Source organism: Bombus terrestris, chromosome 11, assembly GCF_910591885.1.
Source record: "Bombus terrestris chromosome 11, iyBomTerr1.2, whole genome shotgun sequence".
In the NCBI taxonomy this organism is placed as follows: Eukaryota; Metazoa; Arthropoda; class Insecta; order Hymenoptera; family Apidae; genus Bombus; species Bombus terrestris.
The window spans coordinates 14,785,235-14,807,365 of NC_063279.1; the positions used below are offsets into that span (position 1 = coordinate 14,785,235).

The 22,131-nt window shown below is 34.6% G+C and overlaps 2 protein-coding genes across 3 annotated transcripts in view; one reads left to right on the top strand and one right to left on the bottom strand.

Annotated features, from left to right (window-relative positions):
- LOC125384639 overlaps nt 1-22,131 on the top strand; it is a 225,330-nt gene that overhangs the window by 27,557 nt on the left and 175,642 nt on the right. For both annotated transcript variants that reach the window (XM_048409926.1, XM_048409925.1), the window contains exons 18-27: nt 17-423; nt 507-770; nt 845-1,000; nt 7,401-7,441; nt 7,546-7,728; nt 7,802-7,913; nt 7,986-8,206; nt 8,286-8,450; nt 8,595-8,787; nt 8,861-9,098. In XM_048409926.1, coding sequence (XP_048265883.1) covers nt 17-423; nt 507-770; nt 845-1,000; nt 7,401-7,441; nt 7,546-7,728; nt 7,802-7,913; nt 7,986-8,206; nt 8,286-8,450; nt 8,595-8,787; nt 8,861-9,098 — 1,980 coding nt within the window. The remainder of the gene's footprint in view (nt 1-16; nt 424-506; nt 771-844; nt 1,001-7,400; nt 7,442-7,545; nt 7,729-7,801; nt 7,914-7,985; nt 8,207-8,285; nt 8,451-8,594; nt 8,788-8,860; nt 9,099-22,131) is intronic.
- On the bottom strand, nt 16,542-21,923 carry LOC125385914 (40S ribosomal protein S6-like). Its single transcript, XM_048409933.1, has 5 exons — nt 21,782-21,923; nt 18,791-18,995; nt 18,580-18,725; nt 16,965-17,165; nt 16,542-16,863 (listed from the first exon to the last, which is right to left on the bottom strand). The coding sequence occupies exons 1-5, from the start codon at nt 21,785-21,787 to the stop codon at nt 16,666-16,668; spliced, it is 756 nt and encodes a 251-aa protein (XP_048265890.1). The 5' UTR covers nt 21,788-21,923; the 3' UTR covers nt 16,542-16,665.

Below are 22,131 nucleotides of genomic sequence, written 5' to 3' on the forward strand. Positions count from 1 at the left end.
AAATAATGTTGTGCAGATATGATTGGCCTAGAGAATGGCGCTCATTAATTCCAACCTTATTGGATGTTATAAGAGGACAAAATCCTTTGGCCCAGCATCGGGCACTGTTAATATTACATCATGTTGTTAAGTGTTTAGCCTCTAAACGTTTAGTTCCTGGCAGACGACTCTTCCAAGAATTAACCAGTAGTGTGTTCAGTTTTATTCTGAATGTGTGGAATACTTACACAGAATCTTTTCTTATAATGGCATCAAATGGGGCAGACACAAATCAGATACAGGAAGCTTTGGAAAAAGCGTTACTTCTATTGAGAATTCTTAGAACACTTATTGTAAATGGGTTTAATAAGCCTTCAGAATCCCATGATGCTATGTCATTCTTGGAAATTGTTTTTGAACGTGCAAGAACTTGTCTTGAATGTCGTTAGTATATTTCTCCTCTGATACTACCCTTAATATCAGTTATATATTTGTCTCTCTTAATAATGATTTTTATATAATTCTAGGAAAGACATTAATTTCAAGAGGTATACAGATGGAAGTATGCGATAAATTTATAATTCATTTAACTAAAGTATTAATAGGAGTATTAGAAATGCATCCATTTTGCTATGTAGAACTAATACCAACATCATTAGAATTTTCTGTTTTTTATTGTTTCACTGAAGCTGGTCAAGCCCTAGCTTTTGAAAGATTTGTTATACAGTGTTTAAATTTAATGAAAGGCATTTTATTATCTACATACTATAAACCAGCTAAAGTTCTCAAAGGTATATATGATGGATAATGGTATTTTGTAAATTTATGGGTGTGATTTATTAAGCTTGAAAATTTGTTAATACAGATACGAAAAATCCTTTAACGTTGAGAGCAAATCAATTGAGACAAGAATTTTTTACACCTGAAACATTAGCAGAAATTTGTTCAAGGCTGGTAACACATTATTTTCTTTTAACACCTGCTGAATTGGAATTATGGGATACAGATCCAGAAAGTTTTGGTAAATATTTGTATACATACATACATACATATATATATATATATATATATATATATATATATATGTCGGAGATGAAAGAACACAGGAACCTTCCCTTTGGAACTTTGGGAAGACCCCTAGTATTGTAATTTAGATTTCACCATAGCCGTATTAAGAAACTGTTGTCATTCGATCCGACTGTATTTATTTGAGATTTATGATAGTGAGCTCGGGCTCGAGGCGACAATCAGTCGCCGAACGTAGCCACGGTCAAAGGGATGAACGTTTTGTCTAACATAGGCATGAAGTAATTCTATAGCTCTCCTTAAAAGAAATACTTGGGACAGGGCACGACGGTAAACGTTTCAATGGTTTCTGCCCCGTGGCTCGCCACACGCAGACTTTGTCCTTCGGGTAAGATGATTGCCAGATGCCAACGCATCTCCACAGTATATGTTTAGCTGGGCGAGTACCCGCTACGAATATTAAGTTTCAATTATACAAAGTCTTTCAAATAGACAAATAGCCTGTGCCCCAACTACGGGAAGATAAGAGAAATCTATCCTTCCACGAACGACGCTTCTCGCTAGCAACTTTCCCCAAGGACGGCTAATATTTTTCTCTAACCACCAACATGGAAATTGACCAATTAACAGCAACGTCAATTTCCCTCACCCTTCGAACGAAGACTTTTCTCCACGAATCCGATGATCTCGTGCCCTTAGGCACACCCATCATAGTTTTCTTCGACAGCGTCACCGCGACGGAGAGTCATTCTCTCTAGTGCGATCTCATCAGTAATCGACCTGTCTTTCGTATACGTAATAATTGCCCCTTGCTCTAACATACAGTGTAACTTAGACGCTAACGAAGGGTAAAGTTCGTCATCCCGTTGACCGCGGATTCGTTATTGAGCCTAGGATCATTGTCAATAGCTTCTCGAGTATCTAATTATCGCGATTACTTGTCCAATTCCATCATAGTCATATTTGCACTAGTAAATATCTCCTCTATCGCATAACGATCACATCTAGCGTCAATAGGGATTCGTTTCACGCCCTTAACCCTAACTCTAATCGTAACGCCAACCCGACATCAGAAGTGGGATCAGTGCCGATTATAACAGTGTTAGAACTTACGACCATCGTGCGCGAGTAACCCAGTCGCTAGTGCAAAATCGAGTGTGAAACCTAACAAGTTTTCGCTACCACGTTTTAACCCTTAAAATCGCACGTTCCGACCCCGCTGCACGGGGCGCAACTGTCAACCTGATTATGAAAGAAAACCATAATTTCAATAACAAGTGGCGAGTCGACTTCTACGTACTGGAAGCATCATCGGGTAGATCAAGTCATCTGGGTGAGTCGTTTCCATTTTACTCCGATTCGGGAGCCGAGCGTTCACTAATTAAAGAGTCCGTGGCCTCGAGATTTCTGGCAAAAGAATGACTGACATATTAGTAATGCGAGGAGCAGGAAATACTTGTATTAAACATACGCCTCCCATTTGTTCATCGTGTGTATTAATGATTTTTACATTGAAGACAATTTCTCATGTCCTTGCTGATAGTTATCTAAAATATGATATCGCGATTAGTTGCGGAACTCTAAGTCTGGGTTTTGACGTAACATTACACAAAATAGCCTCGCTATGTGTAAAACAAAAATAATTAATGTCTGTAATGAAACCACTGCAAACGAGATCGTCGTTAATGAAGCTGACACTGATGTACATGGTAATAATAAAAGTCGATCAATTTCTCTTCTCGACAAATTCAAAGATTCATTCGTTACGGATTCCCTACGTATTCGCGTAAATACAGGCCGGTTAGAAATACGATTAATTGATCCTAACATCACCGTACGAGGAAGTTCTTATAGATTTAGTGAGGAGGACCGAAGAGCGGTACGTGAGAAAATAAGCGTTTTAATTAAAGCAAAGATCATAAGGCCTAGTAATTCGCCATTCGCGAGCCTTACGTAACTCGTGAAGAAGAAAGCGGCTCAGATAGATTACGAGTGGTTCCCCGAGAACTAAATCAAAGTACCGTCGCGGATCGGTACCCTTTACTCCTTATTGCGGATCAAGTCGCGAGATTGCAAGAGGCGAGATATTTTATTAGCCTGGATATGGCCAGCGGGTTTCACCAAATTCCTACTTATCCTAATTCAGCGCAGTATACAGCGTTCGTTACTCCCGACAGACAATATGAGTAGATAACGATGCCGTTTGGACTGAAAAATTGCGCCGTCCGTCTTTCGGAGGGCCATTCGCAAGGCCCTAGGCGACCTCGCTCATTCGTACGTTGTTATTTATTTCGATAACGTTCTAGTTATTGCCGACTCGATAGATCAAGCGTTAGGAAGATTGAACACCGTATTAGATACCCTCGTAAAAGCAGGATTCTCTGTTAACTTTGCGAAATGTTCTTTTCTAAAAACATCGGTGCTCTATTTGAGATATGTAATTCATAACGAAGAAGTCCGTCCCAACCCGGGTAAAATACACACCTTAAGTTCTTTACCTGTGCCAACGGCCGCCACACAGTTCAGGCAGTTCATAGGGTTAGCTTCATACTTCCGAAAGTTCATCCCTAAATTCTCACAGGTGATGAAACCCCTGTATGCGCTCATCTCAAATAACAGAAATATAACTTGGACAGATAGGCACGAGAAAATAAGACAACAGGCAGTTTCCGCCCTGACCGACGCGCCGGTGTTAATGATATTCGACCCCAGTTACCCGATAGAACTACATACTGACGCTAGCTCGGAGAGTTACGGGGCGATTTTGACGCATCAAGTCGAAGGTAAAGGCAAAGCAATAGAGTATTACAGCAAAAGAACTACCCTCGCAGAATCTAGGTATAATTCCTACGAACTAGAGACGTTAGCAGTCGTAAACGCAGTCGAGCGTTTCCGTCACTATCTACATGGACGGGAATTTCTTGTCGTCACGGATTGCGACTCGTCGAAAGCGTCGAGTAATAAAGTACATTTAAATGACAGGGACCATCGGTGATGGGCCTACTTGCAGACTTTTGTTTTTGACATTATGTATCTGGAAAGTAAACGGACAGCCCACGTAGATTTCTTCTCGCGAAACCCCGTAGATTTAGACCACCGTAAAATTGATAAAATTGCGGAGAAAGAAATCAATCTGGCCGAAATATCGGAAGACTGGCTACTAGCCGAACAACGTCGTGATTCTCAAACCTTGGAAATCGTCAAGGAATTGCAAAACGATGAGCTCGCGGAAGACACCGCGAATACATACGAATTACGGTCCGGTACTCTTTACCGTAGGATACAAAGAAAAGACAGGACTCTCTGTTTACCTGTAGTCCTAAGAGGTTTTAGATAGTCTGTTATTAACCATGTGCACCAGTCAATTATGCACTTAGGTTGGGAGAAAACGCTCGAGAAACTATACGAGTATTACTGGTTCGAAGGGATGGCGAAGTACGTTCGCCGATTCATTGAGAACTGTCATGCTTGTCAAGTTTCGAAAGCTAGTTCAGGTAAGATACAAGCCGAACTACATCCTATACCTAAGACCAGCATGCCCTGGCATACGGTCCACATGGACATAACAGGCAAGTTGAGTGGTAAAAGCGATTCAAAGGAGTACGTCATTGTTTTGATCAACGTGCTCACTAAATTCGTATACCTGCATCATAATCGTAAGATAGATTTCCATAACACCATTAAAGCGCTTAAATCCGCTATATTTTTATTCGGAAGTCCCTGCCGGATAATAGCAGATCAGGAAAGATGTTCTAAGGGTAAAGAATTTCGAGAATTCTGCGAAAGCAAACGAATTAAAGTTCGCTTGATAGCGACCGGTGCTAGTAGAGCCAATAGACAGGTAGAGCGTGTTATGCGTACATTGAAAATATGTTCACGGTAGTAGAGACGACCGGGCGGTCATGGCAAGACGCGATTGGGGAGATACAATTGGCCCTGAATTGCACCACCAACCGCGTGACTAAGGCGAGCCCACTGAAACTACTAATCGGTAGGACAGCAAGACCGTACGACTTGTTGCTACCTGATAGCGTTGAAGAAAGAGGAATAGACATCTCCGATGTAAGACAACAGGCGACAAAAAAAAAAAAAAAAATATAGCAAGTAGCGCCAAACACGACAAAGAAAGATTCGATAACACCAAAGCTAAAGTGGTTAGGTTTAATGTCGGTGATTTCGTACCACGAAAAAACGAGAAAAGAAACCAAACCAAGCTAGAGCCAAAATTCAAGGGTCCATTCGTAATAGCAGAGATTTTGGAAGGGGATAGATATACTTTAAAGACATTAGATGGCAAACGATCGTATAAATACAGTCATGACAGATTAAGAAAATGCCGAATAGTTGCGTTCCTGCTGAGTTGGACGTCTGTAGTGATGACAATGGCAGTGACAATGACGATATGACTACACCGATCTCAGAGGATCATTAACACTATGACTATGACATGTAACATAGTTACATGTAACATGTAACATAGACATGTAACACAAGCCTAGTGTTACCATACACTAGCACACAAGCCTAGTGCGACCACACACTAGCATTCGATATTTCCACACAAGCCTAGTGTGACCACACACTAGCATTCGATATTTCCACACAAGCCTAGTGCGACCACACACTAGCATTCGATATTCCCACATAAGCCTAGTGTGACCACACACTAGCATTCAGTGTCTCCATACACGCCTATTACATCAATGCACTCGTGTTCAGTGTCTCCATACACTGCACTCGCATTCAGTGTCTCCATACACGCCTATTACATCAATGCACTCGTGTTCAGTGTCTCCATACACTGCACTCGCATTCAGTGTCTCCATACACGCCTATTACATCAATGCACCCGTGTTCAGTGTCCCCATACACTGCACTCGCATTCAGTGTCTTCATACACACCTATTACGTCAATGCACCCACACACGCCCAGTGCGGTAATATGATCCAACAAACTGAGACTCGTCCGTGTACGAAATCGAAAATGATCTGTCATGTCATTACGGTCTGACTGGTAACTCACAAAATGCAACTGGCGCTTTGAATACCAATCATAATGCTACTGACTTTTGTGTTTTTTTTCTTCCCTACTTTATCATTGAACGTCCGATCGAAATTTTTGTTGTTAACCTGGGCCCTTGATCTATTTGGACAGTTAGTTAAACCATAAATAAACTAGTGTAATATAATTTAGCTAAACTATAAAGGAGTAAAATATTAGTCATATCAAGTCTAATGTTGGGAGAACCCAATATTTTAGATCCACCCGAGGACGTGTGATAGTCAGAATGGCCGTGTCGGAGATGAAAGAACACAGGAACCTTCCCTTTGGAACTTTGGGAAGACCCCTAGTATTGTAATTTAGATTTCACCATAGCCGTATTAAGAAACTGTTGTCATTCGATCCGACTGTATTTATTTGAGATTTATGATAGTGAGCTCGGGCTCGAGGCGACAATCAGTCGCCGAACGTAGCCACGGTCAAAGGGATGAACGTTTTGTCTAACAAAGGCATGAAGTAATTCTATAGCTCTCCTTAAAAGAAATACTTGGGACAGGGCACGACGGTAAACGTTTCAATGGTTTCTGCCCCGTGGCTCGCCACACGCAGACTTTGTCCTTCGGGTAAGATGATTGCCAGATGCCAACGCATCTCCACAGTATATGTTTAGCTGGGCGAGGACCCGCTACGAATATTAAGTTTCAATTATACAAAGTCTTTCAAATAGACAAATAGCCTGTGCCCCAACTACGGGAAGATAAGAGAAATCTATCCTTCCACGAACGACGCTTCTCGCTAGCAACTTTCCCCAAGGACGGCTAATATTTTTCTCTAACCACCAACATGGAAATTGACCAATTAACAGCAACGTCAATTTCCCTCACCCTTCGAACGAAGACTTTTCTCCACGAATCCGATGATCTCGTGCCCTTAGGCACACCCATCATAGTTTTCTTCGACAGCGTCACCGCGACGGAGAGTCATTCTCTCTAGTGCGATCTCATCAGTAATCGACCTGTCTTTCGTATACGTAATAATTGCCCCTTGCTCTAACATACAGTGTAACTTAGACGCTAACGAAGGGTAAAGTTCGTCATCCCGTTGACCGCGGATTCGTTATTGAGCCTAGGATCATTGTCAATAGCTTCTCGAGTATCTAATTATCGCGATTACTTGTCCAATTCCATCATAGTCATATTTGCACTAGTAAATATCTCCTCTATCGCATAACGATCACGTCTAGCGTCAATAGGGATTCGTTTCACGCCCTTAACCCTAACTCTAATCGTAACGCCAACCCGACATATATATATTATGTATATATATAAACATTGTACGTACATATATATATGTATGTAGAATGTTTTATATTTCTTATTTATACTGTTTTCAGTTGTCGATGATGGCGGTGAATCATGGAAATATAGCTTAAGGGTAAATATTTTATAGCCAACTATTTACAAATATTTATAAATGTATTATAATTGTAAAATTATACATTTTTATTTACTTTATAATTAATATTTTATTTTCTTTAGCCTTGTACGGAGTGTCTGTTTGTAGTAATTTTCCATCATTTTGGAGAAGTTCTTGTACCAGTTTTAGTTGAATTAATGCAAAGACATCATCAACCAGTTGACCCGAATAATTTGCATGCTATTCTAGTAAAAGATGCAGTATATAATGCAGTTGGTTTGGCTGCATTTGATTTATACGATGAGGTAAGAACAAAATATCACAAAAAAATCAGTGTAAATAGTCAGTCATCCAGTTTATCACGCTTCTATTTACTAGGTAAATTTTGATCAATGGTTTTCAACTACCTTAAAAGAAGAGTTGAAAATTCGAAGTAACAATTATAGAATTATTAGAAGACGAGTATGTTGGCTTATTGGGCGCTGGACAAGTAAGTAAAGTGCAGCTTTTTAAACAAGTAGGATTTATTATGTAATAATCTTGTATTGTAATAAAATTGCAGCTGTTAAGTTAAGTACAGAGTTAAGACCAGAATTATACAAACTTATGGTTGAAGTTTTGAGTCCTGAAGAAGATCTGGGTGTTCGCTTAGCAGCAAGCGATGCTTTAAAACTTGCGATAGATGATTTTCAATTTAATCCGGAAGAATTCTCGCCATATTTAGAACCAGCATTCTCTTTATTATTTTCGCTCCTAAAAGAAGTAAAAGAATGTGATACCAAGGTATGTATGTATATACTGTTATATGTTACTTTTAAAATATTGTTGTAGTTCGCAAAAACATATTTTAAATAATTTTCAGATGTATGTGTTATACGTGTTATCATTTATGATTGAACATGCTGGTAGTGAAATAAACCCACTTGTTGGAGCCCTCAGTTCATATTTGCCAGCACTTTGGCAAGAATGTGAAGAACATAATATGCTAAGATGTGCTATAATTTCAACACTTGTACATCTGGAAAAGGTACATATTTTTTATATTGTTTAATGAATTAAACTATATTAATATAAATCAAATTATTAATTTTGATATTGATAAATCAAATATATAACTCAATGATTTTATTAAAAATTTTAAATAATAGATAATATTTGAATTATTTTTTAGGCTTTAGGTTCTGAAAGCGTCCTTATAGAACCACAAGTAGTAGGTGTTATTGCATTAAGTTGTGACGTCAATCAAAATTGTCACGTTTATTTGTTAGAAGATGGCTTGCGATTACGGTCAGCTTTACTGCAAAATGCAGCTGCACCAACATTGGCTATAACGGAACTGACTAAAAATTTGCCTGCTGTATTAGGTTAGTAAATAATTCTATTTGACTATGATTCTTATAAACATGCAGAAAACTTGATGATCTTTATATTTTTCAGAAAAATCATTTGAACATTTAAAATTATGTTTGTATATAGTTCAAGCATATGTAATATTAAGTCCCCAAGAATTTTTAAGTCAAAGAGGAGCGATTATAATCGAAACACTTAGGCCACTTTTAGGAGATTTGAACTCGGAAGGAGTTGTAATGATAATGACAGTGTTTGAAATGTGTTTATGTGCTTCACCTCGGCAAAGTGCAAAACTTATTAAACCTGTTTTGATAACTATATTTGAGTGAGTATAGTTGCTTCAGTATGTTATAACAAGTTATGCACATTAATATTTCTTTGAATTTTGATAGAAATATGTATAAGGAAGAAGAAGTTACGATGACGATGACTATGTATTTATCTATCGTGGCAACAGAACGTTATACGTTATGTCGTAACAGTATATAACGTTATACGTTGTATCGTAATACTATATAACATTATACGTTATATCGTAATAGTATAGGGTCATACGTTATGTCTTAATACTATGTAACGTTATACGTTATATCGTAATAGTATATAACGTTATACGTTATATCGTAGTACTATATGGCATTATACGTTATATTGTAATAGTATAGCGTTATACGTTATGTCGTAATACTATATAACGTTATACGTTATATCGTAATAGTATAGCGTTATACGTTATGTCGTAATACTATATAACGTTATACGTTATATAGTAATACTACATAACGTTGTACGTTATATCGTAATGCTATACAGCGTTATACTTTATATCGTAATAGTATATAACGTTATAAGTGGTATCCTAATACTACATAACATTAAACGTTATATCGTAACAGTATATAACGTTAAACGTTATATCGTAACAGTATATAACGTTATACGTTATATCGTAATACTATATAAGGTTATACGGTGTAACGGTATACTACATAACATTATACGTTATATCGCAATATTTTTTAACGTTATACGTTATATCGTAATAGTATAGGGTCATACGTTATGTCTTAATACTATGTAACGTTATACGTTATATCGTAATAGTATATAACGTTATACGTTATATCGTAGTACTATATGGCATTATACGTTATATTGTAATAGTATAGCGTTATACGTTATGTCGTAATACTATATAACGTTATACGTTATATCGTAATAGTATAGCGTTATACGTTATGTCGTAATACTATATAACGTTATACGTTATATAGTAATACTACATAACGTTGTACGTTATATCGTAATGCTATACAGCGTTATACTTTATATCGTAATAGTATATAACGTTATAAGTGGTATCCTAATACTACATAACATTAAACGTTATATCGTAACAGTATATAACGTTAAACGTTATATCGTAACAGTATATAACGTTATACGTTATATCGTAATACTATATAAGGTTATACGTTGTAACTGTATACTACATAACGTTATACGTTATATCGTAATGTGATATAACGTTATACGTTATATTGTAATACTATATAACGTTATACGTTGTAACTGTATACTACATAACATTATACGTTATATCGCAATATTTTTTAACGTTATACGTTATATCGTAATACTATACAACGTTATACGTTATATCGTAATACTATATAGCATTATACGTTATATCGTAATAATATAGCGTTATACGTTATGTCGTAATACTATATAACGTTATACATTATATCGTAATACTATATAACGTTATACGTTATATCGAAATACTATACAACGTTATACGTTATATCGTAATACTATATAACGTTATACGTTGTATCGGTATACTACATAACGTTATACTTTATATAGTAATGCTATTCAACGTTATGCATTATATTCTAACACTATACAACGTTATACGTTACATCGTAGTACTATAGAACGTTATACGTTATATCGCAATGATATATAACGTTCTAAGTTATATCGTAATGTTATATAACGTTATACGTTATATCGTAATGTGATATAACGTTATACGTTATATTGTAATACTATATAACGTTATACGTTGTAACTGTATACTACATAACATTATACGTTATATCGCAATATTTTTTAACGTTATACGTTATATCGTAATACTATATAACGTTATACGTTGTATCGGTATACTACATAACGTTATACTTTATATAGTAATGCTATTCAACGTTATGCATTATATTCTAACACTATACAACGTTATACGTTACATCGTAGTACTATAGAACGTTATACGTTATATCGCAATGATATATAACGTTCTAAGTTATATCGAAATACTATACAACGTTATACGTTATATCGTAATACTATATAGCATTATACGTTATATCGTAATAGTATAGCGTTATACGTTATGTCGTAATACTATATAACGTTATACATTATATCGTAATACTATATAACGTTATACGTTATATCGAAATACTATACAACGTTATACGTTATATCGTAATACTATGTAACGTTATACGTAGTAACTGCATACTACAAAACGTCACACGTTATATCGTAATGTTATATAACGTTATACGTTATATCGTAATACTATGTAACGTTATACGTTGTAACGGTATACTACATAACGTTATACGTTATAACATAATGCTATATAACGTTATGTGTTATATCGTAATACTACATGACGTTATACGATATATCGTAAACATATGTAACGTTATACGTTATATCGTAATGCTATATAGCGTTATACATTATATCGTAATACTATATAACGTTATACGTTATGTCGTAATACTATTTAACGTTATACGTTGTAACCGTATACTACGTAACGTTATACGTTATATCGTAATGTGATATAACGTTATACGTTATATTGTAATACTATATAACGTTATACGTTGTAACTGTATACTACATAACGTTATACGTTATATCGTAATATTATTTAACGTTATACGTTATATCGTAATACTATATAACGTTATACGTTATATCGAAATACTATACAACGTTATAGGTTATTACGTAACAGTATATAACATTATGCGTTATTACGTAGTAGTATATAACGTGATACGTTATTTCGTAATAGTATATAACGTTATACGTTATTACGTAATAGTATATATCGCTATACGTTATATGGTAATAATATACAACGTTATACGTGATATGGTAATACTACATAACGCTATACGTTATTACGTAATAGTATATAACGTGATAGGTTATTACGTAATAGGATATACCGTCATACGTTATATGGTAATAACATACAACGTTATACGTAATATAGTGATACTATATAACGTTATAGGTTATTACGTAACAGTATACAACGTTATACGTGATATAGTGATACTATATAACGTTATACGTTATTACGTAATAGTATATAACGTTATACGTTATTACGTAATAGTATATAACGTGATACGTTATTGCGTAACAGTATACAACGTTATACGTGATATGGTAATACTATATAACGTTATACGCTATTACGTAACAGTATACAACGTTATACGTGATATGGTAATACTATATAACGTGATACGTTATTACGTAACAGTATACAACGTTATACGTTATATGATAGTACTATATAATGTCATACGTTATTACGTAATATTATATATCGTTATACGTTATATGGTAATAATACGCAACGTTATACGTTATGTGGCAATACCATATAACGTTATACGTTATTACGTAATATTATATATCGTTATACGTTATATGGTAATAATACACAACGTTATACGTTATGTGGCAATACCGTATAACGTTATACGTTATTACGTAATAGGATATACCGTTATACGTTATATGGTAATAATATACAACGTTATGCGTGATATAGTGATACTATATAACGTTATACGTTATTACGTAATAGTATATAACGTTATACGTTATTACGTAATAGTATATAACGTGATACGTTATTACGTAACAGTATACAACGTTATACGTGATATGGTAATACTATATAACGTTATACGCTATTACGTAACAGTATACAACGTTATACGTGATATGGTAATACTATATAACGTGATACGTTATTACGTAATAGTATATAACGTTATACGTTATATGATAGTACTATATAATGTCATACGTTATTACGTAATATTATATATCGTTATACGTTATATGGTAATAATACACAACGTTATACGTTATGTGGCAATACCATATAACGTTATACGTTATTACGTAATATTATATATCGTTATACGTTATATGGTAATAATACACAACGTTATACGTTATGTGGCAATACCGTATAACGTTATACGTTATTACGTAATAGGATATACCGTTATACGTTATATGGTAATAATATACAACGTTATACGTGATATAGTGATACTATATAACGTTATACGTTATTACGTAATAGTATATAACGTTATACGTTATTACGTAATAGTATATAACGTGATACGTTATTACGTAACAGTATACAACGTTATACGTGATATGGTAATACTATATAACGTTATACGCTATTACGTAACAGTATACAACGTTATACGTGATATGGTAATACTATATAACGTGATACGTTGTTACGTAACAGTATACAACGTTATACGTTATATGATAGTACTATATAATGTCATACGTTATTACGTAATATTATATATCGTTATACGTTATATGGTAATAATACACAACATTATACGTTATGTGGCAATACCATATAACGTTATACGTTATTACGTAATATTATATATCGTTATACGTTATATGGTAATAATACACAACGTTATACGTTATGTGGCAATACCGTATAACGTTATACGTTATTACGTAATAGGATATACCGTTATACGTTATATGGTAATAATATACAACGTTATACGTGATATAGTGATACTATATAACGTTATACGTTATTACGTAATAGTATATAACGTTATACGTTATTACGTAATAGTATATAACGTGATACGTTATTACGTAACAGTATACAACGTTATACGTGATATGGTAATACTATATAACGTTATACGCTATTACGTAACAGTATACAACGTTATACGTGATATGGTAATACTATATAACGTGATACGTTATTACGTAACAGTATACAACGTTATACGTTATATGATAGTACTATATAACGTCATACGTTATTACGTAATATTATATATCGTTATACGTTATATGGTAATAATACACAACGTTATACGTTATGTGGCAATACCATATAACGTTATACGTTATTACGTAATATTATATATCGTTATACGTTATATGGTAATAATACACAACGTTATATGTTATGTGGCAATACCATATAACGTTATACGTTATTACGTAATAGGTTATACCGTTATACGTTATATGGTAATAATATACAACGTTATACGTGATATAGTGATACTATATAACGTTATACGTTATTACGTAATAGTATATAACGTTATACGTTTTTACGTAATAGTATATAACGTGATACGTTATTACGTAACAGTATACAACGTTATACGTGATATGGTAATACTATATAACGTTATACGCTATTACGTAACAGTATACAACGTTATACGTTATATGATAGTACTATATAACGTCATACGTTATTACGTAATATTATATATCGTTATACGTTATATGGTAATAATACACAACGTTATACGTTATGTGGCAATACCATATAACGTTATACGTTATTACGTAATATTATATATCGTTATACGTTATATGGTAATAATACACAACGTTATATGTTATGTGGCAATACCATATAACGTTATACGTTATTACGTAATAGGTTATACCGTTATACGTTATATGGTAATAATATACAACGTTATACGTGATATAGTGATACTATATAACGTTATACGTTATTACGTAATAGTATATAACGTTATACGTTTTTACGTAATAGTATATAACGTGATACGTTATTACGTAACAGTATACAACGTTATACGTGATATGGTAATACTATATAACGTTATACGCTATTACGTAACAGTATACAACGTTATACGTGATATGGTAATACTATATAACGTGATACGTTATTACGTAACAGTATACAACTTTATACGTTATATGATAGTGCTATATAACGTCATACGTTATTATTATTACGAAAAAGCTGAAACGAGCACAACGAACGGCCCTGTGCATAACAACGACGGCATACCGTACCGTCTCCCACGCGGCACTTTGCGTGTTGACCGGGAATCTCCTGATTTACGTAAAGATAAAGATGCTCGGAGAGACCTACGAGAGGAACAAGATCCATGAGTCCAGGATTGGCGCTGATGACGGCTGCAAGCTGAAGGAGGAACTGGAGGCGATTCGCAAGAAGGCCCAAGAGGAGTGGCAGAAGGAATGGAACAGCTACAAAAAGGAGAATGTCACGAAGAAATTAATACCGAGTGCGCTGCTATTTACCAAAAAGAAGATGGACATCGATCACCACACCATGCAGCTTCTAACCGGGCATGGGAGCTTCGGTGTCTATAGGAAGAGGATTGGCAAGGACAGCGACAGCAACTGTCTCAACTGTGGAGACCCTAACGACGATGCAGAGCACGCCCTCTTCGCGTGCCCGAAGTGAAAGGACAGAAGGATCGAGCTGGAGAACGCTCTTGGCGAGAAGATAGGCGTGGACAATCTGATCGCCACGGTGACCGCCAAGAACGAGAGCTGGAATAAATTCAGGCAATTCTGCAAGACCGTCATGTGTCACAGGAGGGTGACAGCGAGGGCCTGGGAAGAGGCAAGGAGGAGAACGAGTGAAACAACAACTACGCGGAGCAATGAAGGCAAGAATACAAAAGAACGAAAAACCGCAGAAGGAGATCAGCCCAGTATCCTGAACTGGCTGAGAAGATGACATGAGCAGTAACTGCCCGAAGAGGTAGATACAACGGGGCACGAAAGGACAACCCTGATGACTGCCGACAGGTTTTACCGGGGTTGTCTGCCCTCAAAGCGGAGGAAGAAGGAGGAGGGGTTTTTAGTGGGTATGGCAACGACATCCGACCGACTCCCACATAACCCAGTGACGCGGGTTACGGGGCATGCGTAATAGCATTTTCCCCTCCTCACGCAAAAAAAAAAAGAGTGATGTAGCCATCGCAAAGTTCATGGGCATCACCACCAGCACGTCATACTAAAGAGAGGAACAGAGTCCTACGACCGTACACGGAACGCCCTGCACCGTACCGAGAGGTATCCATGACCATATCGAAGACATCGCACAACATCTGCAAGGATAGGACAACAATCGGCTGACGCTTTACCACGTTAAGATCTATAATGTTATCTCTGGTAAGGGTGTATTGTAGCGGCACTCGACAACAAATACCGCTACTCGACACTAACTAAGCAACCAACTCTAGGTTTCGAACGTTCGGGACCCGGGTTCGATTCCCGGCGCCCGTGATCCTATTTTTCTTCCACGCATCAAAATGGAAGAATAATTAGCAGTATCCCAGCAGCGACATCTACAGCCGGCAATTACTACTATCACGGACAACATATACCACCTCTACAATACTAATTAAGAATAATATTAAAATAACCATTGATGTTGATGATGACCTCTATAATTCCACCTTAATCATTTCAGAAACTTTAAAAATTACTAATTGCTTAAAATGATAAGCTTCTACCTTACGTATATGCTGTATAAATTTAGACGAGTATAATAGTGTATATATGAACATTACGAATATGGAACATGTAAGTGATATTACAAAAAGACAAGATATTACAAAAAAAATATAAATATTTATTAGGCTTATATACAGCTAATATTTAATAGGTTTATATACAACATATTTGTACACAATTTGTTAGTTTCATATTGTATTGGACGGTATCATTGCAGTCTTTTACTTTTGAATGGCGGGTGCAGACTGACTGCCCGATTTGGAATCTCGTATAGAAGCACTACGTCTTCGCTTTAGTTCTTCTTGATGTCTATTCTTAGCTTCCTTTTGCCGTTGTGCTAACAGCTTCGCATATTCTGCTGCTTGTTGCTTGCGAGCCAAGCAACGCTTCGTCTTTAGAGCCAGTCTATGCCTCTTTCTCTATATAAACATATTTTTATTTTACTATAAACTCCATACTTTTGAAAAATTTTAACTGAAACAAAACAACAATATAAATATAGATACATATATGTACAAACCTGGAGTGTAAGTGGGGTAATAAGACGTTGAATTTTAGGGGCTTTCGACCGCTGTGGTTTGCCCTCTTTTTGAATTGGTCGTTTCACAACGAATCGACGGACATCATCTTCCTTCGATAAGTTAAATAGTTTGCGAATTTTGCTCGCTCTCTTGGGTCCTAAACGGCGTGGGACTTCCTTGTCAGTTAAATCCGGGATATCCTGTAAGAATTTAATCAACTTATACATTAAATGCTTCTTAGCATTAAAAATGTTCTTTAACACGTTCACGTGGGCGTTGCAATTTGTATTTCTCGCCGTGGGGCAGCACTCGTATGGATTATTATTTGAAGGCCACATGCAATTCATAGATAGCTGTTATACGAGTGTGCCCTTGGTTGAAGAAAAAAACTTTGGCAGAAAAAAACATTTATTTGTGGTACTGTAAAAATAAACAAAAAATTTCTACCGCCACAAACGATACAAAAACAAAAACGGGGCCACATTGTGAGTTTTGAAAATCGTAGCAGAGTTAAATTTTTTAAATGGATTGACAAAAGACCAGTTTATATGTTTACTACTTCCAAGAATCACATGTGTACAATTATTCAAGGAAAAAATGATGAAGTAAAGTCTGATATTTTTTTATAACGATGCAAAAAGGGGTGATGACTTATCCTATCAAATGACATCGTACTGTAGTTATTTACGGAAAACCGTTAAATGGTACAAAAAAATTATTATACAATTAATATGAGGGACTTGACTCATAATTCCGTGGTACATATATCAAAGATAATGTAATAAAGATATTAATATTTTGCAATTTAGAGAAAAAATTATTGTTCATCTTTGACCAATAATCACCACATTGCAGAAATGGCTATTGAAAAGCAAATACCTTCACAAAATGTTCACATTTTCTCCATTCACATAAAGGATCTGTAAGAAAGTCAAGAAAAAGAAGTAAGAAACGTTATAAATGCTTATATAAAAAAAATTAGAGATTATGCCATGAAAAAAAACTAAAAAAATTACGATATACTGCAATCATTGTGAGAGCCAGCCAGCACTTTGTTTCAAGTGCGTTTAAAAATTGCAAATAGAAATAAATAAACAATTAAGGTAAGGTAATTATAATATTGAATTGCTGTGTTTACTATCGAATTTTTGTTTTGTATGTTTATAATATTGAGATGAAATAAAATAAATCCTACTTCTTTTTCATTTAATAGACGTCAAATTTCCATTTAAATTTTCAAATATTTCAAATTGCGATTTTTTCTAGTTACTAAACGAACTACATTTTTGATGGTACGCACCATCTGATAGAACATTCAAGTGTGAGTCAAGTGTACGCTGCCTGATGCGAGACTCAAGCGCGAGCCACCGGTGATACGCGCCGGCGTGAACGTGTTAATAACTTAACTCACTGATCATTACATCCACAGATATGTTGACTTTTAGTGTATCGCTTATACACTGAGAAAAAGTATAAATTACATAACACAGTCTCCCAAATCAAAACACTATAGTTAATCTTCCATGTTTACGATAGTATCATAAGATAATAAGACAATTCTAAGATACACCCTGAAACATGGATAATAGATAGAAAGTACAGTCAAATTAATACCTTTTCTCCTTTTTTGACAATGACGAGAGCGAGTACTGAAAGGTTGGAATCGACTATGCATCCACGGACAGATTTACGTTTACGCTCACCATCACGTCTAGGTCTGTAGCATGAATGTCCTTTTGAGAGCAATAAACGTACGCGCCCTAGTTACAGGAATTTTTAAAAAATTAAAATCAAACGAAATTAGAATAAAAAATGCTTGTGTTACCATTAGTCAGAACGCCCTGTTTCATAGGAAATCCTTGTTTATCATTGCCGCCGGAGATACGAACGACATATCCCTTCCATTCGTTACCGAGAGCATCAGCCTCTACTTCTGCGCCCATACGCTTTTCATAAAAAATTCTCAGCTTATGTTCATCGGAGATTTCAAACAGTTTTTGACATCCTGTTGCAGGATACGATACGTTCAACTAAAAAACACAAATATTATACAGCATATGCAAAGATTTATCAGCTTTTGCCAGTTTATTTAATGTACGTAATCAAACAAAAATGTTATATATACATAGCCATATAAAGCTTTATTAAAAAGTTAAAACAAAAATTCAAAATACAAGGGGACTAGTAAGAAACTCGTTATCACTATGCTATAAAATAACAGTAGATACAGCACCTTGTAATAAGGCTTCAATTGATTTATACTTATGAAGCATTTTTTGCTTGATAATAGCCATAAAATATATTCACAAAGGTCGGCTGTTTATACTTGTAGAGTGAAATATAGGTTAAACGTCTAAGACATTTTAATGAGGTTATGCTTACTTTCGTAGTATAATAATGAAAATTGTAAATCTTAATGCTCTATATGAAGAAAATTTAGCCTCTTGCCTTATGATTTAAGTTCCAATAGTGTGTGCCATAAACAACAAGATCAGTCACATGTCAAACCAATTTATGATTTGGCTGAGTGTTCGTGTCTTTTTGTAAATGCATGTGTACAGGCACAATTAATTTTACTTTGCAGGATGTTTGATAAATAAATACTACCAACTGATCATTGAACAAGTAAGATTTATTATCTTGAAGTCAATAATAAATCTAATAAATCAATAACATTTTTATTACAATTTCTAAAAAAACATATTTTAAATTATGAACGTCTTGAAAAAATTTACAAAAATTTAATAATCTTCAATCGTGTGATATCTTTCAAAGCGTATTGGTACATGTAATGCAACTTTACATCTTTTGCACTCCCACGTTGTTTCACTACGTTTTTTATGTTTTGTGCATGCTTTACAAGCTCTTGGTGGCTTTGATTTCGATGGTGTTGGATCTATATGCTTGGGAAAATGACCCCAATGTTTTCCATGCAGTCTCTTTGGTAAATCTCCATTCGATAATCGTCCTTTTCGTATATATTCTGGTAATGGTACATTTTTTTAGTAATGATTGGGCTATTTCAATTCTATATTCAGCATAAGTCTGTTTTTTGTGAGTATTTATTTTGTTGAATAAAATGTACGAGTTAAACAGAGCAATATCAAAGCGGTAAAAGAAAACTTTTCGGTATCCTTTCATACATTTCCTCATCACAGGGAAGCATGCTAGCATTCGGTCTTGCCGGTCAATTCCTATCATTCTGCTATTTTGTGTTTTGAAGAAAGAATATAAATGTCTCGTATATCCTTCCATTTTAATGCCATTATTCCATTGCAGCTTCTCATTATATATTCACCCTTTTTTAATTTTACTTTATAAAAATCTTTTGGCATATTATTTCTGTTCCAGTGCACTGTTCCAACAACATTAGTTTTATTGTTAATTAAAGTTTTACACAGTTTTGGAGAACAATTGTTTAAATATAAAGTATGTCCTTTATGTAATATTGACTGTGATAGCTCTTTGACAACACTTTCAAATGCACTGTTACCAGAATTTATTTTATCACTACCAGTGTATATTTTAAGGTCATAGCAATAACCTGATTTTGACTCACATAATTTATAAAATTTTATACCAAATCTTACCCCTTCTGATGGATTAAATTGTTTATAGGATAAGCGTCTCTTATATTTCATCAATGATTCATTGATAGTAATGTTCTCTTGCATTGTATATACTTCTTTAAATCTTTGATTCAAAAAGTTTATCACAGGTTTTATTTTACATAATTTATCTGTATTGTTAGCCAAATTGTTATCTGCAAAATGCAAACATTTAGTTATTTGCAGAAATCTTTTGAACGGCATTGTTTTTCAGAAAATTGGAGTTTTTATAACTGCTTTCTTAGACCAATTCATTTGAATTGTTGGTTTTTTAACTTCAGCCATTATTATACATAGTGCAAAATATATTTTGATTTCACCACAGTCTATAGGAAACCAAGTTTTATCTATTTTTAGTCTTTTATTTTCATTGTTCATTATTTGGTTTGCGTATCGATTCGTCTCCATGACAATATTTTCCCAAAATATATTATCAAATATTATATTAAAAAAGTCTAATTCTTTTTTGTTTTCACCTAACTGACTCAAAATTGCCACTTTTATGCCAGGAATTTCTGTATAATTCCAGATTTTTGGATCATTAGTTTCTTCTTTCCAAATCCATAGCTCTGATTGTTGATGATTACTGTGGTCTTCATCGTCGGTATCATCTTCAATAATCAGTCGCTTACAACGTTTTCGTACAGGAAGTGAAATATCACTACTGTCACTATCACTATTTAAAATATCTATCAAATCACTTTTTGCAATGTTAGCTGAATTTACAATGTTCCCAACAACGCTTAATATTCTTTTTGAAGTTATTTTTGAGAATAAATTTCTAATATTTTTCAAGAAAATATATTTGCATATCCGAATGCGGCCAAGAAAATTAGTAAGTATTTGTCGCGTGTAGCCCCAAGAACGTACCACGTCTCTCACACGTATTATTTACTTTTGGTCCGAATGACTTACCATGTCTCTCACACGTGTTATTTATATTTGGCCCGATCGACGTACCATATCTCTCGCACGATATTGTAGGATAAGGGGTTAAGTATTCTACATTTGGATATGACTTGCTTCATGCTACTTATGCCGAAGATAAATGAAATAAGTCTTATTTTAACATTGGTTAGGTATACAGATAAACGAATGTTTCATAAATTATATATATCTAAAATTACTTATAGCATTTCAATATATAAATTTTTATAGTAACTGTTTGTAATATTTGTTAGATTTTGAAATTATTATTGGATACGTACCTTCATTGTGAGAAGTATCAAGCAATGCAGCGAGCTATAAACAGAAAGACCGTATATCGCACAAGCGGACACTGAATGCGTAGTAGAGTGCGTGCACCGGATATCCGGTTTAAGTCCAATGAAATTTTAAAGTGAAAATAGCAATAAACAAACTCCTTATAAATCTGTAAACAAATCATATTGATACTTATGTTTTCATAGAAATTATAGCTTAAATTTTTAGTAGTAAATTAATTCATCAACGAATTACATTTCTCTGACAAACAGATGTGAAGAAAATTAATAACATTTCTTTCAAATATTTCAAATCACTAATGTATATGTACATATTTTATTATATAGAAAATATA